Source organism: Phalaenopsis equestris, unplaced genomic scaffold (assembly GCF_001263595.1).
Source record: "Phalaenopsis equestris unplaced genomic scaffold, ASM126359v1 Scaffold000420, whole genome shotgun sequence".
NCBI classification, from domain to species: Eukaryota; Viridiplantae; Streptophyta; class Magnoliopsida; order Asparagales; family Orchidaceae; genus Phalaenopsis; species Phalaenopsis equestris.
In genome coordinates this window covers 406181-433882 of record NW_018164861.1, presented here as the reverse complement: position 1 = coordinate 433882, position 27702 = coordinate 406181, and the positions used below count along the sequence as shown (strand labels likewise).

At 32.9% G+C, this 27702-nt stretch overlaps 2 protein-coding genes across 2 annotated transcripts in view; one reads left to right on the top strand and one right to left on the bottom strand.

Moving 5' to 3' along the window:
• Nucleotides 1–345: 345 nt before the first annotated feature.
• Nucleotides 346–6914, bottom strand: LOC110027204 (guanine nucleotide-binding protein-like NSN1). Its single transcript, XM_020728528.1, has 9 exons — nt 6738–6914; nt 6408–6652; nt 5456–5585; nt 5152–5325; nt 4777–4994; nt 2161–2425; nt 1541–1720; nt 1010–1224; nt 346–889 (listed from the first exon to the last, which is right to left on the bottom strand). Exons 1-9 carry the CDS (start codon nt 6754–6756, stop codon nt 551–553), a joined length of 1785 nt encoding a protein of 594 aa, XP_020584187.1. The 5' UTR covers nt 6757–6914; the 3' UTR covers nt 346–550.
• A 697-nt stretch (nt 6915–7611) lies between these two features.
• The window catches only part of LOC110027192 (ALBINO3-like protein 2, chloroplastic), a 32540-nt gene continuing 12449 nt past the window's right edge, over nt 7612–27702 (top strand). The window contains exons 1-8 of the mRNA XM_020728514.1: nt 7612–8099; nt 11851–11957; nt 15876–16003; nt 16478–16549; nt 18336–18413; nt 19449–19508; nt 19832–19897; nt 21948–21995. Of these exons, the coding sequence (XP_020584173.1) occupies nt 7645–8099; nt 11851–11957; nt 15876–16003; nt 16478–16549; nt 18336–18413; nt 19449–19508; nt 19832–19897; nt 21948–21995 (1014 nt within the window). The 5' untranslated portion in view covers nt 7612–7644. The remainder of the gene's footprint in view (nt 8100–11850; nt 11958–15875; nt 16004–16477; nt 16550–18335; nt 18414–19448; nt 19509–19831; nt 19898–21947; nt 21996–27702) is intronic.

Genomic DNA, 27702 nt, shown 5'->3' with positions numbered 1-27702 from the left:
CGAAATGGTTTACGGGTGACACTTATAAACGAAAAAAGCATTACATCAACTAATAAGATTCATGAAAATGAGAATCCCGCTATTAAAATAATAATAATAATAAATTACAGGCAGAACACACAAATCTTATGTATTTACACATCTAACACCCCACATCTAACACCCAAATTTAAACACTTTGGTGTCATAAAACTATGCATGAAAAATGTATATTTCACTTTTAAAAAACATAATAATGGTGGTATTTTAGTCGTGATGTTATCTGGTATGCATGTAAATAAGAATGTTTAGGTGATAGCTTTGTAAAATACAGGAATTGTGTGGCATGCATGTAAATGGGCCCAATAAAAAAACAGCCACCATACAAATTTCTCATACAGACTATGGGTTTTTAAGAAACAAATCATCTTACTGATCATAAATAAATAAACTTCTCATCAACACGATTTCCTCTCCTATGCTGCCATCTCACTGAACCAAAATTTAATAATCTGGAACAGAAAAAAATTAAATATATAAAATAAAATAAAATTCTAAATATTGCAATTCATTAATCCTCTTCATCTCCAGGCATTGGAACATAATCTGCAACTTCATCTTCCTTGTCCTCCTCCTCCATGGAGTTATTGAGATCAGAATCAACATCCTTCATCCGATAGTCTACCTTGAAGTCATAATCAGCATCCATATCATTCGCACCGCTCGTCTTGTGTGCCTTCCTCCTCTTCTTCTCTGCTCTTCTTTTGTGGGGATCGAGGATGCCCTCGGCGGCATAAAGTTTGTCATTTTGCCCTCTTGTTGTGTTGGCATTAGTATCCAAAGGCTCTTCTTCAACATTGTCAGCCATTGGTTCTTCTCCAATTTGATCTGCTTTATGATCCTCCACATCCTAATGGATACAGCTACTTAATTAGCAAACTTACAAATATGTCATATATATTAGGAAAGAATAATTTGTTTTAAAGAGGTAATGCATATATATAAAATAAAAGAAAGAAAAGAAACAAACTTCATCTGCCATCTGTTCATCAAACTGCAAAGGAGCGCCTGGAGGGACTTCAACATGAAGAAGATCTTCAGTAGATGCCAAGCTACCAATGTAAGAAGACTCATTACCGTAAACCTCATCAACATTGAACTCCTTCCCTAATTCTGACACAATTGCTGAATCTGAGATCCCTCCTTGGTCCCTAATTGGTGGTAGGGTGTAATATGGGATTTTTCCTGGGGACGGTAAAACAGAATCAATCAAATGCTTCTTGCAAATTCATAATATTGATGAGGGGCATTTACAAACATGCAACACAATTCTTATATATTTACATATATGTAACTCCTAAACTTTCATATTTACATGCATAACTCTCAAATCTTTGACATCACATAAAAATATACCACTATCATTAACTTTCTAAAAGTGAAATACTAAAAGGTTATAAATGTAAATATCATACTTTAGGTGTTAGATATGTAAATGCATAAGAATTGTGTGGGAACGTATGCAAATTTCCCTAATTAAAAACAGCATAATAACACATACCCTCATTCCAGTCATGCAGCACAATCTTTGCTGCAGCTTCGGGGTCCACTATACCTCCCTTTTTTAGCTTACCTCTAATGGTAGCAACTTTCTGCAAGAAGTCGTCGGTTGAACTGAAGCTAGATATCTTGTAAAGAGACATCAGTCTCTCAGCTGGACAAAGCTTGAGTATCTCTTTAACTGAATGCACAATCCAACGAGTAAAATCATAAAATCACTAACTAAAAGAATTTTTAAAATAAGATGTTAAATCAATACAACTTAAACAAATTATTTGGCTTTTCTGACATTAATTATCATCAGCTGCTTTGCAAACAATTAAGGATGCCATTTCTGCCACCTAATTGATCAACTTAATTACCATTCAACCAGAGAGGCTTTAGAAAAAAAGGGCACTTACATACATATCACACAATTCTTATGTATTTACACATCTAATACCTAAACTTCACTTCTTTACATTTATACCACCAAAATCATTCATATCACATAAAAAACACCACTATTTTCATGCATAGATAAGGTGGCATATATATGTAAAAATTGAAGTTTAGGTCTTAGGTATGTAAATACATAGGAATTTAAGTGGTATGTATGTAAATCTTCATTAGAAAAATTACCAGGACTAACTGGATCGTCCAGCTTTTCAATTCTTTTACAGTTGCGAAGTACAATAGATGCATCATTTTCACCAGACTTCAGCATTACAACACCGGGGCAGTCGAGCAGCTTCACATTCTTATCTAAATGGATTTCTTGCATTGATCTCGTAAGCCCCGGAGTAGCACCAACGTTAACAACATGAGATCTCTTCAAGCTATTAATGACACTACTCTTTCCAACATTTGGAAGTCCAACGATACCCACAGTAATTGACAATTTAATCTGTTCAGTAAAAAAAATAAATAAAAAAAGATTAGAACCCTGAAAAGAAATGTCAAGTCCCTGTTTGGAATCATTTTAGAATGTCTTATAAATATAGGAAAAAGATGTTGGTAAAAATTCTTCTATTATTAGTCATTTTATTTTTTTTATTTACGATCCAATCCAATGATAATGTTGAGGATATATTTGTAAGTATTTGTATAAGCGTGTAACTATATTGAGAGAAAATAATCAAACTATTAGGTCCTAAATTTTTTATTTAGGATTATATTTAAAACATCCAATGATGAAGAGTCCTGTTTAAAATATTGCATGATAAATCGGTAAGAATATCATGTCACTTAAACTATATTATAATAATTTTAATATTTATTATGTCATTCAATTTAACTCTGGTTGAATCTTTGAAGCCCAAACCTCTTCTTTCGGTCCAATTTTAGGTACAATTTTCAAAACCTTGGATTTGTTAACATGTCACTTGAGAGCAGGAACAAATAGCAAAACAACCTAATAGAATATGAAAGTGATGTAATTTTTCTAACTTTACAAAATCAATAGACTAAATTGTTGAACAAACAAAATCAAAAGCATAATGATTATAAATAGGTTAAAGCACAAACTGACAATTTGGAAACTACTCAAGTTCATACCTATTAGCCAATACAATTGAATATTAACATCAGTAGAAGATAAGAAATTAATCAAGATAGATTATTTAGAGTACTTCACAATAATGTTTGTGAAAGTCATAAATGACAAGGTCACAAGATATCGAAGTAGAAAATGACATAACTGAAAAAGTTAAGTTGACGCATCTGCATATGATGGAAAAATTGATTCTAGAACTTTAGTGACTAGTTACTGAGCATAGAAAACTATTTTAAATGGCATCGTGTTTGACAAATGGTAATTTCATATGTTATAGTTGCTTTGTTCACACCTAACAAACATGGTAATCCGGAAAACTAAAAAGAAGACCAGCCGGCAAAGAAAAACAGCACGGAGGAGGTCGGTGGTTGCCAAGGAGGCCGACTGCTGTAGGGGACAGCAGGGAAGGGTCGGCAGCTGCAGACTTCAGCTAGAAGGGCCGGCGGCTAGGAGTTCCTGCAGGACACCCTGCAGGGAAGGCTGACAGTGGCTGAAGGGATCTAGACTTAGATCCTAGCTCTGTTACCATTTTGGAAGATTGTAACGAAGCAGCATGTCTTAGATCCTAGCTCTGTTACCATTTTGGAAGATTGTAACAAAGCAGCATGTCTTGATAGAAAGTGGGGTATATAAATCCAATTAAAAGGGACACTCATAAGGAAAGAGATAAAAATAGAATAAAGAGAAATAGTAAAAAAATAAAAAGAAATAAAAATATAATAAAAAGAAATAAAAATAGAAATAAAAAAAAAACAAGAAAACAAATAACATCAAAAAAAGAAAATCTACATGTTAATAACGGCCAGGGATAGTCGTTATTATTTTAATATTCTAATAAAATCATCTCCTTGTACCAACATAAGAGCTGATTTTTCTTATTTATGTAAATTTGTTCATTGTGCTATATCATCTACAAAATTTATTCACGGCATACATAACACACTTAATTTTCATAAAAATGTGCCATGCTAGAAATCTAATATGATGAAATTAATTTGACATGCTCTCTGGTTTTCTGTTTAAAATTTTTGGGTGAAGTCTCAAATATCTTCCATAATTTCATTATAATTTGGTATTAAATTCCAATATCACATGCTTACTCTAAACAAAGTGAGTTGACGATACTTTAAGATCTACAAATCTACAATTTCCCTTCGGATGAAAGCATTTTACATATGATATTAATAGCACTACAATTAGGAAACTCTAACCCTAAGTCGTCATGCATCACTCTATTAATCATTAATCATAAAACTAAAGGATGAAACACGTAATGATGATGATGTTAAGATGGGATGGATACAAGAACTACCAAATACATATCCAAACTGCATTGCGGACCTAAAATGGCACATAAAATCACCACATTTGTGACAGAATAACAAGGCAAATACATGCATAGAGTCCCTCTATGAGATCACTATCATTTAATAAAATACAATAATGCACCAAGAAAAATTAGTGTGGAGTCCAAAAAACTTGAACAAGTTTAAAGAGTGAAAAAAAAGAGTGGAAACTTACAAAAGCATTCAAACAATGAAAAAAGGAATCAGCCATAAACAGAACTTTAACTGCATACAAACAGTAAGTGCAATTGGGCACCTTTGTTTCAATTCAAGAACAAGGATAAAAAACATTAGCTCTATATTAAAACCAAAAATAACTGTTGAGAAAAAAAAAAGGGTATTTTAATAATAACATACCTCACGACTTCTAGAATAGTTCTTTAGCAGCTTTATGAGAGTTTCAGCTCCAAGGCAATCACTAGTTTTCAAAATGTTGCTTGTGTTTGTAACCTTTGATTTGGACTTCCACCCTAAATTTGACCTTTGCTCTTGAGTACTGCACTTAAATGCCACAGCAGGTAACTCCCCCCGAAGATACTTGAGCCATTTCTGTGCAGCCTCCCGAGGAACCAAATCTATGATGTTGAAGATATAGATTAGCAAGCAAACGTCTAAAGAGAAACAACAAATAAAAGATGTCTTCTACTTTTCCATGTTTCATGTTAGAGGATATTCAGATGAAAGCATAAAAATCTAATAAAAGTTAGGAAGATAAAAAAGTTGAGAAGCTACCTATCTTGTTCAGAAGCAAAACAATACGCTTATTTGGGTCAGACTTCAATATCATATTTTCAATGTCAATACAACGAGTACCAAGGGGATCTCGAGCATCAAGCACCTCCAAAATTACATCTGATGCTTCTATAACTTTGACAAGTTCCTTATAGAATGTTCTCTCTGAATGATCTGAGGGATATCAATATTTAGTGAGAATAATGTTCATTGTAAATGCATGAAAGTAAGAAGCAATTTCCTTATCCAAACAAATTTAAATGCACCGCCTCAGGTCAACAATCATTGTTAATTTATCAAGTACCGTAGTTTTTAGTTGCTGCAAGAACTTCTTCCCCAATTGTTCTATTAGAAAATTCATCATCTTTGGCAGAAGCTTCAGAAGCCAAATTCTCTATATCACCCCCGAGTAAGCCCAGTTTTTTTTTCATAGCCTGGAATGGCAAAAGAAATTAGCTATTTATTCATCCATATCCAAAATTTTAGATAAAGAAATATAAAAGCATCCCAAAATCTACCATGCATTTAGCTAAATAATAGCCTGTATGGCCTTAAAAAGTCAATTCATCTAAATAAACAGATTGATGATGACCACACTATCATGGTTGAATGTCATACAGTAAGATCAAATGCTCAGCATTCACAATCCCTGACTTCTTATATAAGATATCCATCAGTAGTGAAAACAAAAAACTCAACTCAATTTCGAAAAAACAATAATTCTAAATAAAAGCAAGCCTTCCACACTACTGATTCTATAAGCACAAAAAAAAAAAAAAACATCAGCTTACTAAGAAATTACTACCTCAGTTTCACATAAATCCAATAGTTGTTTAGAATGCCGAATCTCTACAAACTACAGGATATCTCCCAAAATCATCTCCCAAAATCTACTGTAATATATATAGCAGTCATCAGCAATCCACTAATACTGTCTGATAAGAGAAATCATTTGATAAATTTATTTACAATTATTATTCTCCCTCTTCTTGTAAGTTATCCTGCTGTGAATCAATTATGTTTCCTACCCTTTTCCATATTACTTGCGTGCAGTATACACAAGATATTTAAATAATACTCAAATTTCAAATATCTATGTTTTCAGTATTCTTGCTCTCCTTCTCTTCTCTGTTAACTACATGCACTATTTCTTCAAGCAAATATGTAGTCACTGCATCGCTCAGATAAAAATATAAATAAATAAAATAAAACACTTCTAAGAAAGAACTTCATAATTATGGAGCATAGACGAGTACCCTCTCTTTTCTGGCTGCCTTCTTCTGCTCCAATTCCTCCAGCGCACGGGCCCTGCGCTCTTCAAGTGCCCTGAGTTCCTGTTCCTTGAACGGCCAATCATTAGGGATGCCCGGATCCTTCTCAACCTTACGCTTACGATTCAATCCGAGCTTTTTCGCTTCCTTTGCCTTCTTCTTGTGATGCTCCTTGACCTTTCGAATAACCTTGTACTTCTTCTTAAGAGAGATTCTCTTACTTTTGCTCTCTGCGAAAAACAAAAAAATATAGAGGAACGTATAGGTTCAAAACTGCAGAACAAGAGTAATTACGAATAAGAGATTTGAACGTACTTTTGCTCCTCTTCACCATTTTTGGGTTGGCAGAAGAGAGACGAAGAAGAACCGCTGGAAAATCTAGCAAAGAGAGGGAAAACGAGGAGGCTTTTGGGCGAAACCGGGAGAGGGGAGGCGAAGGGGAGCACTTCGGCAGGGACAGTGGCGGTAGGGCGAGGGTTCGGTAGGGCGAGGGTTCGGCTATTTAATTTTTTAGTCAAGTTTGTCTTATTAATTTAATTTATATTTAACTAAAAATTAATTAATATATTATTATTATTATAAATTTTACTTATAATTAATTAATGAAAATAAAACAAATATTGTATTATCATTTATTTAATAAATTTATATATATATAATTTAATTATTTCAAGAAAAGAAGTAATAAAAATAATAAGATAAATTTTTATTTATGTTATATTTGTTTATATGCCGAATATAAAAAATTTATTCATGTTCATTTCATTTACTAAACTAATGTGTTGAATAAAAGTTATCTAATGAGCCAAATAAAAGTTAATCCGAACAACTTATTTTGACGAAAAATTTTTAAATACAAAGTTACATCCGAACTCCAATAACACAATCTATAGTGAAATTCAATAGACATTCTCTTAAAAATATTATATATAAAGCTGCGTCCGAACTCCAATAACACGACATAATGTGAAATTCAATGGACATTCTTTTAAAAATATTATAGATTTATGAGTCAAAATACAAAGAAAATTTTAAAATTTTATATATTTGCCTTAATTTTATTGAAGTTGGTAAAATTTTCTCCATTTTCACGTGTATGTGAATATGTAAAAATATATTAAATACCTTCTTTAATTAAACATAAAATATATAAATGGACGCTCAAATAAAAAATCCGCCCCCAAAAACCATTCCTTTTTCCATCTCCGGCGGTAATCCACACATGAGGCCCGCCAACGAATTCCTCCGCCGCCACCTCCGCTATGGCTGCCGTCTTCTTGCTCCGCCAGTTCTTACTCCCTTGCCCCTCCCTCTCTCGAATATCTCCTCCGCCATCCCTTTTGAAATAAGGAATTTCGCTGTAAATCCTCATCATCCTTCAAGCTCTTCTCCGCTTTTCTCCAATTACGTAGCTCGCAGAGCTTTCTCAGGGTTCAATTGGAGAAATTCTGTGGATACTGAAAAACATGAAGAAGATTTTAACGGAAGCTCTGAAGGGAGATTGGAGCTCAATCCTATCGAGGTGTTGGAAACGGCGCCGGAGATGCCATCGGCCAGTTCCACTGCTAGGTCTCAGATATCGGAAGATGCATTTGGTGAAAATTCATGGTACCACTATCCGATTCAGGCTGTCATTTCTACGCTCGACGATTTTCATGATTTCACTGGGCTTCCATGGTAAAAAAATCCTTCTTTTTTTTTTGGCTTTGGTATGATTTTCTATATTATATTGCTTAATTTTTTTTTTTTGGATAAGATATCATCGAAGCTATTGTGATTTAAAATTATGAAAAACTCTGGAAGTTGGATTATATCGATTATCTCGGGAGAATGCAACGACAACAACATCAACATGCCTTTAACACTGTCATTGCCATGTTCCAAGTTTTGGATGTGAAATGTGGAGTATTGCTTTAGGTAGTGGACAATTAAGTAGTTGATAATCAGCTTAAATATTTTTGGGCAATCACATACAGACCACCCAAAACTTGCTATTTACAAATCAAATACCCTTTTTTATTCAATTTTCAAATTCTCACTCAAATATCAAAATTCATGCTAAAACCCCAACCCATATTTTTCAATTTTATCAAATTTTCTATAGTTTGATCGTGGCACGCATAAATACATGGGTTCGGTAGTTCAAAAAAATCACTTGGGTGTTTAATTTGTAAATATCAAAGTTTCAGGTGGTCTGTATGTAATCATCCCAAAAATTTTTGTTGAAAATTTATGACTATTCTATCTTGGGATAATGCATTTGGATTTTTTCTTGGGTGCTTATGTATTTTAATTTACTACTCTACAACAAGCAATTTGTTTGAAAACTTCTGGCACAATATATCCTTGTAAGGAGATTTAGCTGATCCAAATGCTTAATTTATGAGATTGGGTGAATGCATTTGGATTTTAATTAATTTGATTGGCAGATTAATTAGTAGCAGATTTACTTGAAAGTTTTCTGATGCTTAATTTTTGCCTTATTCATAGGATGGTTTCATTCCTAGGGTTCATTTGTTTGCTTCTAGATTAAAAAAACATATTTAGAAAATGAAGCATCAGACTTCACTTATTTAATGCTTGAAAATGATCATTGAAGTTGAGGTGGGGTTTGAGGGGATTTATGAAGTTTTAAATGAATGTTGATTTCTTATGAAATGGCGGATCTAACAAATTTTTATTATTGCTAAAACTAGGTTTCTAACTTCAAACAAGCAAATGTTCCTTCACTCTATTGTTCACGCTAGATTTTAACACATTCCTTAACTTATTCTTGAAACCAGGTCTTAATGTTTTAATCATTTTGAAATCAGCACTTTTTTAATTATATTTTGGGTTTCAACTTCTTTGATCGAGTCTTTTAGTTTATTTATTATTAAGCAGGTAGTCAATGTCAATTTCTTCAGAGATCCCTCTTGTCTAGAAGGCCATGATGCTACTATCCTAGTATAGGGTAATGGTTTGCAGTCCTTCAGAACTAATTGTTCTTTTCATTGTCTCAATGCATTTAGTATTTGGGGCATTTACATACATACCACCCATTTCCTATGTATTTACATATCTAACACCTAAAATTTGCTATTTATTCTTATACCACCCAAATCTTGCATAGCACATAAAAAATACAACCATTTTAACTTTTAAAAAAGTGAAAAATACACCTTTTCATGCATAGGTAAGGTGGTGTGTATGTAAAAATTAAAGTTTTGGTGTTAGATATGCAAATACGTAAGAAATGAGTGTTATGTCTGTAAATCTTCATATATATTTGTACTCATTGAGAACTTCGGCGGTCTGAAAAGATATTTCCAATCACGTTCGACCTTCATGTAGGTTCCTTTTCAATTCGTACTTTATGGCAGATTGAACATTTTTTTCATTTGAAAAGATGGCAATGTTGGTACACGAATGTATGGGATCAACTCACTAAGCAATTGAAAGTTAAGACCAACTTTTTATGCCATTCCTAAAGATTTCTCCTCTGTTAAGATATTTTCTTTAGAATCACATCTTAGGCAACAATGTTCAATTGTTTTTCAGCACGTCTGCTTCATCGTATAGTAGGCTTTTGCACTTTTTTTTTTTCTTCTTCTTCTTGCATTAACTGTAAATGAAAATTTCAAACTTTTCGCTCTTGTATGTATTGGACAGCTTTGAGTTTCTTCCCATCATTTGATCTATGGAATTGCCCATTGGATATCTTATTAATGATTCTCATACTTGAATAATAGATAGAAGCAATGGGTTGATAGTTGGAATTTTCACTTGGGTTGATTGAAGCCAAATGATGAAAGGATAAGATCAATCGTATGGATTGCCAGGCCAAGTTTATATGTTGTTATAGCTGTTATTTTGCGTATTATCGAAATTGTTAATATGTTGCACTCATGCTATTCTAGTGTTTGCGAACACATGGAAGATGCAATACTTGATGTTTTAAAAGCTATATTCTAATTTAATGTTTCGAGCTTGACAATTCGAAATTACCATGTGATATTACTACTCTAAAAAACATTTTGAAAAATTTCCATTCTGCTAGTAATGAAAATCTTAGGGTCGCAAATGTTTTAAATTTTACTAGTTTTATTCTATTGCTTAGTAACAGTGGATTGGTCTGGTTATTAGCCTGTAAGGTACTTAGAGGTAAAATATGAAGTTTCAATTAAAAATTGGTTCACCGTATATAGCTTGTAGATGGAGGGGAAATAGCTTTTGACCTGTTCTCGTTTAGATTTTTAAAATTCTTTCTAGCATAAAAAATTTCCACCAAGTTGCCAAATCCATCATGTTACGCCACATCGAAACATACATCCTTGGAGCCTTCTAGGAAATTAATCATATAATTTTGTAAAAAATGTATATTATTGTATTTAATCCATATAAACAAGGATTAGGCGGTAAACTTAAAATAGGCCCAATATCATAAAAATTTTTGTTAACCAAGCAAAGTTTGAAATGGTGCTTTAAGAATGACATTTCCTGAAAGGTTGCAATGAAAGGAGAATTATTTGGTATATTGGATTAATTTGCAAATCGGACGTCAACTTAGCTTTGAGGAAATTCATGATGGTAAAGCTCTACGATAATGTTAGGTACTATTACGACGAGGAAGTTATGGATTGAATTTGGAGTCATGTTAGGACTCTATAGATTCCATTAAATCCTTCTCAAATGTAATGTCTTATTTTATTTTCATATACAAAATGAGTGAAAAATGAAATAAATTTTTTTTTCAAAATATTGCTCTTTCTCTGTAAGCAACTAAATGATCCATTACAATTTTACTAATAAAGAGAGGCTTAATGATATGAGAAGAAGCATTGGGGCACCATTTATTTGAAGCATGGAAATTTAAGAAGTATGGTGGCTATGTAAGACTATGAAGATTAATAACCTATTCATGAATAGGAGTGATAAAACAGTAATTTATGAAAAGGACTTGATTAAGATAGTTTTTATTTTGGCTTGGAGATCAATAATCAAGTTTATTTTCATGTGATGAAAAATGATTTTTATATGATATTTTTGAACTTGGGAAAATGCATGACTGAGTATCTAAGAATTAATTTAGTAGGCATTAATTAGAAAAAGTGCATATTAAAGATGTTTCATATGCATTGTATTGCTTCTAAAAGTTTTTAGTGTAAGCAATTATATTTTAAACTTTTGCATCGGCAATAGCTTAGGTTTTTTACACAGAGAGGCTGTATACAAATGGAGTTGGAGACAAAACTTCGCTGCCTTGTAGTTTAAAAAATACAATAGTTAAAAATCCAGAATAATATTTTTACTCGATGTTATTACCGAGAGTTTTTTTATATGATAATTTCTTTTATATATTTATTTTGCCAATTTTAAAAGTTTCTCTAAATATAAATTTTTGGTAAATTTATGTTTACTTAAAATTGTCTTATTTTCTTTATTACAGGTGGGTGGTAATTTCTATTTCTACTCTGTCTCTCAGGATATCTCTACTTCCAATACTTATTTTGCAGCTTAAGAAGATGGCAAAATTTGGGGCATTATTACCGAAATGTAAGCAATTTTGTCTACCAGTATTAGAAACTATGTTGAAAATTGTGGTTTATTGTGATATTTTTTATTCCTTTAAAAAGGTTTTTAATAGTATCACTTTTCCTTCGAATGAAAGCCCGATATGTTTACATGAATTTTATTTCTTATAAGGTAAGCTTTGCTTTAACATCTTATTCAGAGCACTGGCATAAACATATGCCATTGTGCTGTAACTCTTCAATTGCGCATGAAATACGATCAAAGTGATGAAGAGCATTGGATCGAGATTGACACAAGGGTAAATCTCGAGATTGAGGTTGAGCTCTGTCAACGCTGAATAAATATTGTTAAAGAGCTTAATGTTTTGGCCCATCAAACAAGCCTTGAGCTCAACATGTCGTGGTACGAACTAATCCCGCCCAGGTCGTAAAACCAATGCAATGGACAAAGGCAAGTCAAAGTTGCCTAGTTTGAAGGAGCTCACAATCTTAAAAATAATGCCAAGTGTACCCCTAGCTTAGAAGTGATACTGAAGTAATTGAAGAGGCATGAAATACGATCAAAGTGATGAAGAGCATTGGATCGAGATTGACATGCCACCATTTCTGCTTTGTGAGGTTGAGCTCTGTCAACGCTGAATAAATATTGTTAAAGAGCTTAATGTTTTGGCCCATCAAACAAGCCTTGAGCTCAACATGTCGTGGTACGAACTAATCCCGCCCAGGTCGTAAAACCAATGCAATGGACAAAGGCAAGTCAAAGTTGCCTAGTTTGAAGGAGCTCACAATCTTAAAAATAATGCCAAGTGTACCCCTAGCTTAGAAGTGATACTGAAGTAATTGAAGAGCAGGAAATAAGTTTTCTCTTGGTCGAGGCCACTTAAAAGCCTTAGAAAAAATCAAAGCTAGAACTCAACTCAGACTTGAAGTCCATTTTTACGAAATTAAAGAAGTAATCTACCTATTTGGTGAGAGATTCTCATATTTTCATGAGTGCTCTAACAATCATCTCAACACTTTCACCTGCTAAGATGCTGATCTTCCAATTGGACAAGAACATGAAAGGGTTCAAAACATTCTGTCTTCTAAGGCTCAAACGTCATAAATGAGGAATGCAAATGAACAAATTTGAAGGGTCACTAACTCATAATACAAATTGACTCAAATATGATGCTAACATTTAAGAGTTGCCCTAATGACGGTTCATACTTCTCTCTATCTTCGAGAAGTTTAATTCAGAAGCAAGAAGCACCTCTCAAGCAAATTGAAGAAAGGGACTGCTACTTTCAAAGCTCTATAATGGAGAGCACTCTCAAACTCTCTTATGACAGTAAATTTATCTTGAAAAATTTCTCGTACGCCCAACCCTTGTATCTTTGATAAGGGTCCACATTAAGAGACGATGAAGCCGACCTATCCAAATCTAAAAATGAGATTTAAGACTTAAATAACAAACTAACAGAGGCCTCTATAAAATTCGAAGATGGAGGCCTTGTCATCATCAATAAGCTCAAAGAAATTAACTTAATAAATTAAAGAAGATTCCCAATCCACTAACATCTGTGCCTTGTTCATATGGATGAAAGGATGAGTTGAAAAAATCACTCTTTTATGTAACTGGCTTTACCTTTGGCCAACTCTCTGGTTTTGCTCAGTTATGCTGCTTGAAGAATGCTAACTTTTGGGTTATCCCAATATGCTTCAAAAAGTATGCTAAGGCATCAAATCTTCCTGAATAGCATTCCAGGAGTGTTAAGTCATGTTAAAATGCCCATGCATTCATAAATGGGCTTAGTCTATGAAACTTGTGCTAGGGAATCTCATGTCAATGCTTAAAAGAACAAATTGGTATGTTTGTTGTCCCAAAGGAGTCAATACACATACTAACGTGTAGAATGAATTAAATTCTCCAAAAAATTGGAAAATGATCTTGAAATTACTGCAGTTCAAATAGCATAGAAGTACTGCCCCTGGAAAATCATCTTGAAATTGCTGCAGTCCAAGGCTCTGTTTTTCAAAACCATGTAAAACCTCCATGAAGCAACTTGCAAAATAAATTGCCCTTGGGCAATCTAAAGTCATATTAAAACTGCCCTTATGTGATGCTTTCAAGGTCAACAGGCCAACAATTTATGGCAGTACCGCTCAACATTTGATTGCTAGTCATGTTCGTTATATAGCATGGTTGATGACCCATATTTGAGCTTATCAGATTCCAGTTGATCTAATTGTTGTATTGGGGTCATTATATGCATATATTTGACGTTCCTATATGTTCAAAATTGCACCCCAACACATGCTAAGGCACTGATGAGCTCTAGGTTTAATGAGTTCACATTCATACTTTATACTAAAGTGCATGCAAGAACATTGATGCACTCAAGGAACACAAGCTTCCATAGCTAAAAACTGATATCATAATTAATCATCTATTAAGTCATATAGGCCATAACATAAAACACAAAACAATTGTACCTTGGGTATACTTTTTCCAAGGTGAATCGGTTCTTATTGAACTAATCAACCACGCCATGCCTTTAGGTCATCTTCTGAACCATAATATCTATGTTTCGTGCCTCTAAATTATTTAGTCTACTTCAAATGGCAAGATCTTTAGCAAAAGTGCATATGTAGGGTTTCATTTTGAAAAGTCATGTCTCTTTGGCAAATTGTTAACTTTTTGCTAATAAGCGATTGTGTTGGATGAGTCGACTCTTATTTGCTAATAAGACATCCAACAATCACAACACTTAGAGTCACACATAGTTTGTTGACTGTGAGAAAATGTTAATGGTAAGCTCATCGATTCATGTTCATGACAATGACGTACAACTCCCGACTACAGATTAGAAGGGCCAAATCTTTCTGAGTATTTGGATTGAAGTCCACATAGCTAATACCCTGGTTGATAGAAGCATAAGGTTTTAACAAAAATCTTAAATATAAGTGTTAAATTTGATTATATATAACTACCTTACTCCATCCTATTCATATGATCCAAGAACCTCTTTCAAAGCCCATATATAGAATTAATGTAAAATTCAAGAAATTTGACTAGTACAAAGATCATGCTTATAGTTATAATTAAAGATGTGTGAATTAGAACTAACATTACGTACAACACTCAACATGACAAAATGTAGAAGTAAAATTTCTAGATGTGGCCTCAAATGTTTAGGATAAGCCTAATGATGATAACGATGATTCAACAACATAAATCCAATTATGTATCTATTTATATTTGCCTTCAATCTTCTTCGTCCCTTTTGTAACCATAATACTCTTGAATTGTTGGTATTATCACCATGATTGTTGATATGATCATGGCTAAATTAGGCAGACTTAAGTGTTAACATAAGCTGCATTTATATTCATTGTGACAAATATTAATTTTTTTTTCAAACTTCTTAATCTAATATTCGGATTTGCAAATCCATATTTTTTTAATAATGCTATAATCCTGCATAAAGATTCTAGTTTTAACAAATTTGAAAATTGTTGCCTTTATTTTTCTTGCTTTTTTTCTGTTTGGCCATGATTTATAATACTGAATCCATGTTATTGATTTTTGGTTGAGTTCAACCTTGGATCGAAATAAATTTTACACGCATGTGAGTTAGGGTTTGTTTGGGGTAGTTGCAGTTGTTTGCTGAAGAAGAAATTGTTGTTCAAAAAGTTGTGATGACTATTATATATATATATATATTTTAAAAAAAGCCAGACCGCAGCTTTCTTGTTAGCGGTTATTGCATGCAGTCAGGTTTGGTGAAAAAAATGCAGTTTTCAGCTGTAGCTTTTTGAAAATGTAGGCAGAACACAGTTTTTCCTAACAGGAATAACTGCGGTGCGATACCACACTGCCACCGCACCGCCGCCCCAAACATACCCTTAGTGTTTCATGTCTTCTTTGTGTCTTATTTATTATTCTTATTTTTAGAAGTGCCGTCTCCATTTTCACCTCCTCGGTCAGAAAGGAGTTTTCTAGAACAATATCAGTTATTTCATAAGAAAAGAAAGGAACTTGGTTGCCCCTCATATTTGTGGAACTTTGCATTCTTTACTGCCCAGGTCAATTTCGAACCTTGGTTATAAATTCTTCTCTTGATCATGTAGTTATTCTCTACAAATTTTGATCTGGCTTATAGTAAGGTAATTTTAAAATCTTATCGACTCATAGGTGGGAATATAGTGAATGCTTGCAATAGATGTTTTAAACATACATATCCTCTTTTACATTAACAAACCTTTAGAAGTTTGGAAGAACTAATGAATTAGAGTTAGCTGAATATTAAAATAGCCCTAATTGTTAATTTCTGTATGCTAGAATATCCTATCATTGTCTTGTTCATTTTTATTCTATCCTTTTTCTATGACAAAGTTGATAGCCCCATAGAGAGGAAAGGTTGTGTCACACAATTGTTCTGAAAATTGACAATTTTAATTTTAAAGTACAATAATTTTGTTAATTGTTTCTTGAAACTGCTTCATATGTCATATTTTAGCTTTTCTGATTTTCATTCTATTTGCCTAATTCTGTTACAGTTACCATGCTTTTTACTTTGGATGAGCAGCATTCGGAGGATGTGTTTGGATCATCACCCTGGCTTTGATAGTGTAAGGGAAAGTACTCTTTTTGATTTACTTGTTTATAATTTTTTTTGAATGTTTCTTACTATAGATCCTACTTCATATGTGAATAAGGCTTGAGTTTTTGATGTTGAGCACTCTAGAAAATTTGCTGTAACTGAAAACGCAAAATAATTCTCTTTGATAGTGTCCAAGAGATCAAATATGTTAATATAGAAAAAAAAAACAAAAATATCATCATACAAATATTTATGATAATGAAAGCAATAAGATAAACACACGGACAAAAAAATTGTGATTTATGTGAGGAAGAACGATCTACATCCATAGCGCGATAACCATATATAACTCATTAATAATATATGGTGTGCAAATTAAGAGAAATAAAAAAATAGCAAGGTTATTGGAGAAAATCTTAGCAGAGCGTTGGGCAATCTTCTCAAAGAAAAGCCAAAAAGATTCTCCAAGAATAAGAGAAGATGAGGAAGAAACTTGCAATCTCCCTTTCGATTTCTCTTGCAGTGGAAGAAACGCAGTCTTATTAATTTTCAATCATGACAAAAATCTTCAACCTTCCAAAGATTATATTGCCTCCAAAATTCAATATTTGATAATATGCCCATGTGTATAAACCTTTCCTTGCTTGCCTTGGTCAAAATTTTCTTTCTTTATATTTTTTAATTCAAATTTTGAAACTTTTTTTATGTGATTAATTGCTTAATTAATTATCCTTCCTTATTTTTACCAACCTAGCTGAAATCCTCATGCTTTCTCATGATTGGCCAAAACCATTAGTTTACAAAATGATGTTCATTCCAAAATTTTGAACTTTGAATAAGTCGTATCTGTCTATTACCTTAAGTTTCTCATGTTTGGCCGAAATCTTTATGGATGTCATGTGTTATGATAATTAATTTAAAATAACTTACTATATTAAATTAATTGCTCATGTTGCCAAATCTTTGTATGTATATTTTCCATTAATTTCTCCATAGATATAATTATTTTGCTCATAATATAATAATTTTTTTAATTAGAATACCATTATTAAATTTAAATAATTTTATGGAAAGAAATTAATTATTTAAGAAAAATAGAATTTATTTTCTTGAATTTGTCCTGCATCTGATGCTGAAGAAGAGGAAAGAAACTTGAACTTCCAAGAAAGAAATTAGGGCATTCAATTTTTGAAATCACAAGAGCAAAGTCAATGATTGAAGAGTATCATTTGAAAGAGAGGACTATTCTTTCCCAAAAATTAAAGCTTGGTTAAAAAGATTTAAGAGCAATATGCTTCTTTTTTCTAAGATTATTGCATCAAGAGTGAATGATGGCTTTCCTTGTAGTAATGTGTTTGAATATTTCTTTTTGATTGATCTTAAAGAGGAAAAATTAACTTTTAGAAGAAAAATCACCTTGAGACAACTTTTAGATGATATTCCAAGAGTTTTCTTCCGGTATGATTTATGTCCTTGAATAACGTTTCTAATAAAATCAGTTTTCCTATGAGCCATCGGTAGAAGAGCATAAAGGAATATTTTTTCATAGAATTAATACTGGCCACAACAGGGAGATTCAATGCAACAAGATTTTAGGAAGGCACACCAGTATTTTCTGTAATAAAGGTCTTTCAAGATTTAGCTACTCTTGGATTTTCTTATGGGGCAATCATTACAAAAAAATATTTCTTTTCTTGAACTGCTATTATTTAAATTACAATAACTTCTGAACTTGTAAATGACTTCTGCTGTTCTTATTTGATTTTTGTTATGTTTATAATCAATTTATAATTTTGACATCCATTTTTCTTCAGGGAGGTACTCTGTGGTTCCTGAATTTGACTGATTATTTCCCTACCTTGATTGCTGGTTTACATTACATAAATGTTCAGGTATTGTCAATAGTTGTTGTTTTTAACGCTTGCGATAGTAATTTAGTGTTTTTAACGTCTGCGATAGTAACAAGTGTTGTATCATATAATCTCAGTTTGATATCAATCTGTAATCCCATATTATGTTAGCCACCATAATGCCACAAAAAATCTGTACCCGCAATAATAATTTAGTTTTGTTTTCCTACAAAATTTCTGGTCATGTTCCCTAGTTTTTGTTTCACTGTAAACTTTATTGAATGGCTTGCAGATGAAAGCTTTTTTATTTGTAAGTGCTGGGTGTTCTTACTAAAAATACGCATAAGTCGGTTCACATATCCCTTAATCATTTAGAATCCACATGCACAATAATCAAATCCAGTTTTGAAACTAAAATTAAAAACTTAGGTTAACTATGGAAAATTGAATTGCATGGTTTGAGCTTGCATGTACGTTGTAGTGTTGAAAATTCATCAATAAAGGGATCTTTTTATTTAAAATTTTTTTACCTAAGGTCACTTTGAGGGAAACTTCATTGTTATATCATTCATCTAAATGTACTTTTCATTTAAAAATATTTCATACGTTTGATCTAATGGTGCCACCAAATTCTTTATTTTGTTAATTTACACTCGCTTATTTGAGATCAGTACATCAGCCTTCTATCCTTGATATATTTCAGGCGCTTGATCTTGTGCATTGACACTAGTTTATTCGAGATTAGTACGTCATCCTGTCAACTTTGTTTTCCATGAATGATGTTTTGTTACTTTTATACATTACTTTTCAATTTATCCACATCATTTACCTTATCCCAACTATTTGGGGATCAACAGTGTTCATACAACACTAAGCCGAGCTTCAATTCATTCAAAATTGTTTTTTTGGTCTGAATATGATATTGATTAACCATTGCTTAAATCATTGTTGTTTGACTATATTTTGAGAATGGACAGTTTTTTTCAGATTAATGTGTTAGTTCATGACACGGGTTCATACTTAATTTATGCCGCTCTATAATTTCAGATGGTTAGCTGATTTTGATTTCTGGTGCAGATTTCTTTCCAAACTATCAAATTTGCAAATCTGCAAGGAGGTTTAGGTTTGTTGGCAAAAGTGAGTTGGGCAAATCGAACTTCTACCATTGTTTGCTATGATATTTTCCTCATTTGCAGATTAAAATTTTGTAATTTTGCAATTATGGTTAATGTCGAAATTCATATGTCCAATTATGATGGTTTATCTGCATTTCATTTAATTAGATTTCACATAAGGTTTATGGTTCATTTTTAATCTGACATCAACTCTGAATTTTTAACTTCAGTTGTCTGGAATTTGGAAACAACAATGGGGATTTTAACTTTTGATGTTTGACAGTTCCATGCACTATTTTTGTAACTTACTCTACATTCTTATATTATCATTTTTTTTTGTTGCAGTTGTACAAGTTATATCTGGATATTCTATCTATTCCATTGTTTTTTGTCGGGTTTTATATTCCCCAGGTTGGTCCACACACCATTTTATGCAATATTTTAATTTGATGCTGCGCACTAAGCTAGTAAAGATAATTCACATTGAAAATCTAACTTTGAAAAGTATGCCAATATGTGAAGGCATTCCTACAATACGTTGTGCACTAAATCCTACATTTGATTTTTCTTTGAAGAGCGAGCTAATACGTGTAGGAATTCATGCACTTGATCTGGATGTTTGTAAATATCAAATAATAAACTTTAGGCATGGTATTGGATCGATTATGTTAAATACATCAATATGTGCAAATCATACTAGCATCCCATACTAATCTAATGAACTAGGTCTACTTCTATTGATTAGTTATCCTTATGGAGAAGAATGCTTTGCATATTTGTAAACAAATATTTATCAAGTCATGGAAGTCTTGTTTTACATGCCTCAATAGATCAATTTATAGGCTTCATTACCCAAAATTAGTAGGACCAAAGGAACCATTGTCGTAAAGGTGTGATGAATTAAGGTTAAGGGAGCTATAGCCTGCAATAATCACCTTTAAGAAAAAATATGGTAACCAAAAGAACCCCAAAAAACTAAAATTTAAGGACTTGTTTGACGTATTTTTATTTTCATTTTTACTTTTATTTTTGAAAACATGTTTTGTTAATATAATTTCTATCATTGTTTTTAAATGCTTACTTCACGAGTAAAGTGAAGCGCATAACGTCCGCGTTTCGAAGCGATGAAGTTAATTTACAGGTGTTTTTTTGCAATTTTTAAGTTTCTAATTATTGCAACAAACTATTAGAAATTGTTCAAAATTCACCCTTTGTGTTTGTTTTCAAGTTTAGTATTGTATCACATTCTTTTCTATCCTATGTCAACTTTAAGTCATATTTTATTTATAAATTTAGTAAATATTTTTATATTTTAATAGTTTTATATAATCTATTAATGCTTTAGGGTCTGTTTGGGGCAGCTGTAGCTTATTGAATAATCTGCTAATAAGCTAATTAAAAATAATCTGCTGATAAGTTAGGTGCGGTGGCTATTACAAATTTTTTTTTTTTTTGGAAAAGTCAGACTGCTACCAAAAAGCTGTCACCGCACCTAGATAGGTGCGGTGTAAAAACGTTGTTTTCAGCATTTTCAAAACTCATTAGCTGCCAAAATGCAGTTTACCCAAACAGGTTAGTTAATAAAAGCGTCGTTTCGTTTTGCGATTTGTGCTTTGAAGGAAAAATGAAGCCTTGTGCATTGCACTTTGTGCTTTGATAAAACTGATTTTTATATGTTTTTAATTTTTTATTTTTATAAATAAATCACATTGTTTTTAATATGTCTTTTGAGGGATTTTAAAAATAATTACTACAATCAAATATGTTTTAATTCAAATCAAAATATAAGCAAAATAAATAAAACTAAAAATAGAAAACAAGAATTAAAAGTAATCCCAAACAGGGTCTAAGGAGTTCAAATAACCACTCCACATTATTTTTTCAAAACAACCATGAATATTATTAAAAGCCAAACCAATAATGAATTTCAACAAAATCTACTGTAGAATACCGTTCCCTTGTCTAGTCATTGTTATAGGAATCATTTAGTTTAAATTTCTGTTACCTTGGTGCTAGAAATGGAAGAGGAAATGCATTCCAAACCTCAAACCAATCCTCATACGAGCAATAAATCTCCAGTTAGTCATTTATGAAGGATAAAAATTCAAAAGACTTTACTGCCTTTGTAAATTTATTCATTACATACTCTGGTATTAAATTGGCAATTTCCTTTAGATTGTTGTCCGTAGCCAAAAGCTCAGATGACATGTTTTAAGAAATATAATACTTAACATAAAACCCCACACTTTTATAGTTAAATTGCCGCTCAACAAGTTCTTAATATGTAAACCTTTAAAGCCAAACTGACAATTGTACTTCAAATCATTGGTTGGTGAGGCAAAAAATAAAACTTTGATGCCCATCTAATGATTGTCTTTTGATGACGAACAGTATACGTGTACATATTCTTATTTTGGTAATTGTTAATGGTTTTCTTGATGACAATTTTCTTCAATTTCAGGGAAGTTTGGTTTATTGGGTGACCAACAGTTCATTGACTTTAATACAGGTGAGCTGGACTGTATTAGTTATATTAATATAGATGTGTTTAGTGGTCTCTCAATAATATGCAAGCTGTGGTTTGAATTTGTTTAATAATGACGGTTGACACAATTCATAATTTTGTGGTATAATGGGCTGCTTAAGGTTTTTAAGGTGCATTCCTTTGTATTTTTGCCTCTTCTTTCGTTTCTTCTGACCGCAGTTATTATGTTTTTCGGATTTCAATCATTTATTCGAAACTTTTAATTGTAACGTCAATTTTTATAATTTGGTTTAAACTCTTGTTGTGTTTGAGCTAACTAAGCACGCCTTAACTTTGGAGAAAGTATGTTTGTTTCTGCTTGGCTTAATGTACTATTGTAGGCTGCAAGTTCAGGCTATCCTAGTTTTATGGCAAGCCGGTATGTATTATAATGAGAGTTGAAGCTAGAGATTGGATAAAAACCATTCTTTATACTTAACTATTGTAAGTTTACTTCATGCATGCAAATGCTCAGTCATGCGGACAAGTTTAGTACTCACAGATCCTGGCTACAAATTTTATACATGCACTCGCATGTACTTGCATTTTAACATTTTTATTTACGTTAATATATATGTAAATGTATATGTACAATGCACTTGATCCAGCTCTAGTTCATGCATACACATTTACATAAAACTTTATAAATCTTCATACCTTTCAAGTGATTCCTATGATAGTCATTAACACTGTTTGTAGTTTTCCTAATCAAATTATTTATTTGATCATATATAAGAGTGCAAGTTAACGTTTGGCTTTAGAATTTATCCCTGAAATCAAGAGGCAACTAATAAAGGGAATTGAAAGTCTTTAAATAGATAGTTTGAGACATGTAATTTAGAACTTCGATGGAAGAAAATTTCTTATTCTAGTTTTCAATCTTGGGCAAGAAAGTTGGGTTTTTTGATTCCTTCGAGTGCTATTCCAGTGTGACAACTTGATTTTTCTAGGAAGTCTTCTCTTTGTATTGGTGTAGGGTTTAAATTTCTTATTTTAGTTAATACTTTATTTACCTAATTGGTTCCACATACCTTATTATTGTCTTATTAGTACTTTTTTATTCAAATTTACAGCACTTGAGATTTTCTATTTGTGGTGAATAAATTACTATTACTTGTTGATTTTTCATTGTTTGAATTTCTCATTGATTTATTTTTTTGGATATTTTTATCATTACATTATCGTTAGGGTTTTAAATCTTATATTTATATGTTTGCATCTAAAAAAAATAATTTTTTGTGCATTTACTGACATATGTGAATCTTAATTTCCCTTGTAAGATTGACAAGGCACTGCATCATTGTAGTTACATGCATTAAATTGGCTTAAGAGCTTATGGTTGCATTTTCATGCCAACGAAGTTAACTGGGTCAATTAAAATATTTAATTGATGATGCAATTTATAAAACAAAGTCGGATACTTGTTGTTCTAGTCAACAAAAAACATTGTTATCGTAATGTTACAAATTACATTTTTACTTTCTACAAGAGGTGTAAACTTAGGGAAGATTTAGGGTGGATCAATAATTTGAAGATTTTTTTACTTGAGCAATATTTATTTGATTCCAAGAAAGTTAAAATTCTTATAAATTAGTGGGATATACTCGATTGGTTTGGCAACTTGTAGCAAGTGGAATGAAGTCAGTGAGTTGGTGTGAAATATAAGCTTAAAGAAAAATATTTTCCATTGGTGAATGTTGGGGTGAATTGCATAATCAATTTTGAATTTGTAACAAAAGATTCTATAATGTTTGGGTATTTTATGAGGTTTATAACCTTAGACTATTTTATTACTTGTATCATTTAATCCTTTTACGAGAGTTTAGGACTAAACCTTGGTACAATATACTAAAACACTACATGTGGTTCTATGTAGATCTTTGAGTATTGAGGCATGTTAAGAACATTTTATTAAAGTTGTTGCTTTTGTTTCGTTTCCAAAGAAATCTTAGTAACAACTCATTTACAGATTGTGATACGCCAATTCAAGAGTTATGTATGATTGAAGTTGGTTGAAGAAACAATAGTTATGAATAGTCTTTTATGAATGTATTAGATGTATGATATGATTTGGAGTTACACTCTGAATCTATATCTGTTAATTCGCAAAATCTTTCGTGTTATTCATGGGCAGATGAGATTTCCTGCAAAAGACATTTTGAATGGATTGATCATTTCAATTTTTTTATTTTCCTTGTAGGAATTGTTGTTTTGCTTGCGAGTAAGAGCTTAACTTAATGTTTGGCTTTAGAATTTATTCCTGAAACCGATAAGAAATTGTTGTTTAACCTAATTTTGGCCGTTATTCTGGAGTGTCTAAGTTGGATTTGTGATTACTTTTGAGTGAGATATAAGCGTGGCTATTAAATTTAACGAGGAAGTCATCTCTTAGTGTCAACATGAACCATGTATTTCTTTCTTAATTTGATGTATTTTTTCTTTGACTTATTTTTTTTTTTAAATTTTGTTCTTGGCTTTTTAGTGTTTCTGCTTTGATTCAAATTTGGTACAAATGAGATTTTAATTATGGCTAATAAATTATAATTTGTTGCTATATTGTGCGGTTCAAATATCTTGTTGAGTTCTTCATATTTATTCAATCATTGCACTGCTTTTTTTTCTAATTTTTGTATTTGTTATCATTTAAAAAAAAATCAAACTTTTGATTGTTTAGTTGTCAAAGATCTATGTTTCTCAAGTCCCCTTGCATGACCTACTTATTGTACATCATTATAGCTGTATTAAAAATGCTGACTTTAAACCATCCTACATCATTAAATCTTAATTATCTTCATAATGGTCTTCTTCTTATTAACAACCCTACACTACTAGGCAACAAAAGACATTGTCTCCACTACTCCAGGCTACCAATTGGAAGCCTCAGGACCACTTCTCCCTCTTCAAAAAATTCCACGAGCTCCTATACAAACAGGGTACAAAGTTTGTAATTCTGATTTTCTGCATTTTATTCTTTTCCCTGTAGCAAGCTTCTTTCGGTTTTTCCATAGCAACCTGCTATGTTTCACTGGACGCTGTAATTCAAAATTTATCATGGTATCAGAGCTGCCAGGTTATTCCCCAAATCCCTAAACCTCTTCCCTTTTATATGTCTTTCCTTCCCCTTCCCCACCAACAATGTCGGAAACATCTTCCTCCACAAACCGGGAGGCCAATCTTGCCTCTCAGGACATGGCAGACATTTCCATTCCTTCCTCCCTAAAGTTTCTTATGTCTAACATTAATGCCATTATCAATGTTCAACTCACAGCCAAGAACTACACGACCTGGAAACCACAAATATACAAACTCTCAAGGCTGATGGCTTTGACGACTTTCTTGATGGCTCAGCAATTAGCCCTCCTCCCACCGTTCGCGACCCAACTGAACTAACAACCCCTAACCCACAATTTCTACACCGGCAGCTCATTGATCAAAACCTCTCCTCGGCCATCTACTCCACTATATCTCCTACAATTCTACCATATATCCTCAAAATCGAATTCACCATGGAAATATGACAAACTCTCCAATCTAAACTGCAGTCTACAAATCGATCCAGGGTCATTCAACTACGGAATGAACTACACATCTCTATGAAATATCGAACCATGTCCCAATATCTCTTGGTCATCAAATCCCTCATCGACAACATCGCGGCTATCGGAGGTCATAACGACCACGAGGACATAATACTCTATATCCTCAATGGCCTACCAGTCACCTATCAGTCCTTTAAAACTGTCATTCGCACCAGATCGAACTTGATCAAGCTGGATGATCTTCATTCACTGCTATGCAGCGGAGGGATCAATATCCTGCCGAAATTTCCAAGGAAATCAATGCTACAACCATCTCCATGTTCGTGACTCGTGGAGGACGCGCCGGCAATAAGATCGTGGCAAACGCCCCCCAATTTCAGGGGAACAAACCAATTCGACACCAAACAGGGGTGGTATAGCATCAGCCCAATACCTCAGTCGCCCAATCTATCAAATTTGCGGCAAAGCTGAACATGCAGTTCTCCAATGCTAGCATAGAGCCAACTTCAGCTCCTACCCCTCCACCAAAAACGATACAACACTATTGACCTCAATCGATCCTAGCCCATATGATTGGTTTCTCGACTCTGGAGCTACTACTCACCTCACTTCCAACTTTGATCATCTACAACACCCCAAACCATACCAAGGATCAGATTCCATCATCTTCAGAGATGGACCCAACCTCCCAATCATTCACAACAATCAAGGCATTCTAACCACCTCTCAACATAAACTCTATCTTCTCAAGCTTTTTCACTCCTCAGTCCTATCCCACAAATTTTTCTCTATCTATCAATTAACTTCTGACAATAAATGTGATATGGCTTTCACTAAATCCGGTTTTTTCATCACAGATTGAAGAACAAACAAATAATTCCTCAGCGGACCTAACCAGAACGGTCTATACCCCACCTCAACTTTGGCCGCCCTCCACTCTTCTCCATCATCTGCTGAACAATGGCAATGAAGACTTGGACATCCCCACCATGCTATCATAACTGCTATCTCTAAGACAACAAATACTATACATAGTCCTATTTTTAAATTTTCTTGTAATGAATGCAACTCTTCTAACAATCATCAACAATCATTTCCTATCTCTATTTATGAGTCTAAATGTTGTTTTGATTTAGTTCATTCTGATGTTTGGAATCCAACCCCCTGCACTTCAATACAAGTATATAAATATTACTCTCTTTTTGTTGATTACTCTCGATTCACATGGGTATTTCCTATGCTTGCTAAACTATGAAACAACAAATAAAGTCAAACTTCCACAATGACAAACTCAGTTAAGTACAAACATCAATGTCCTTTGCTTTGACCGTGGAGAATATACATCAAACACCTTGCGCACCTATCTCAACTCCCACAATATCATTTATCAATTCAGTTGCTCGCATACACCTCAATAAAACGGTGTAGCCAAACGCAAGCATAGACACTTAGGGTCTGTTTGGTGCAGCTGTGGATTATTTATAATCTGCTGATAAACAGATTATTCTGATAATCTGCAGAATATCAGAATAATCTGGCTTGCTGTTTGAGGCAGCTTGTTCATAGTAGTTTATTGGTGGTTAAACGACATTCCTGCCCTTATCAGATGAAACTGTTTGGGGGCAGCCTATTCAGAATAGCTTATTGGTAGAAAAAAAACATATAGTGCAGACACATAAAATAATAACAGAGATGTTCTAAAAGATATCATACAGTTCTCACATCACAAAATGAACCGACATTCACATAATTAACCAACAACAGTGTCGAGATTTGCTACAATGAAAAACAAAAAAAAAATAATTGACACAAAGGGTATATGTGGTTCGGTCAAAGACCTACACCCACAGTAAGACATCTAACATGAGTACATTGCTATGATTATCCATGGAGAACACTAATACAACTATCAATACATGGTTAATAAGCAACTTCTAATATATGGCACAACTAACGAGACATTTTCCATATAGAAATTTTTAACGCCACAACATAACACCATGCCTTCATCTGCAATACATTTTCATCTCAACTTATTAGAGGCTGCATCCTATTATCATAACACTATGCCTTCAAAACACTTTCAACCCATACATACATCTCCAGCTGCAAGATATTCAGCTGCCATATACACTCATTTTTTGATAAAACTG

What these genes read in the sequence shown, in the direction of transcription:
- LOC110027204 (XM_020728528.1), bottom strand. An exon ending in TTTGCTTCTGAACAAGATAG is followed by an intron (nt 4,995 to 5,151) that starts GTAGCTTCTCAA and finishes TCAACATCATAG; the next exon opens with ATTTGGTTCCTCGGGAGGCT. An exon ending in ACTATTCTAGAAGTCGTGAG is followed by an intron (nt 2,426 to 4,776) that starts GTATGTTATTAT and finishes TTTACTGAACAG; the next exon opens with ATTAAATTGTCAATTACTGT.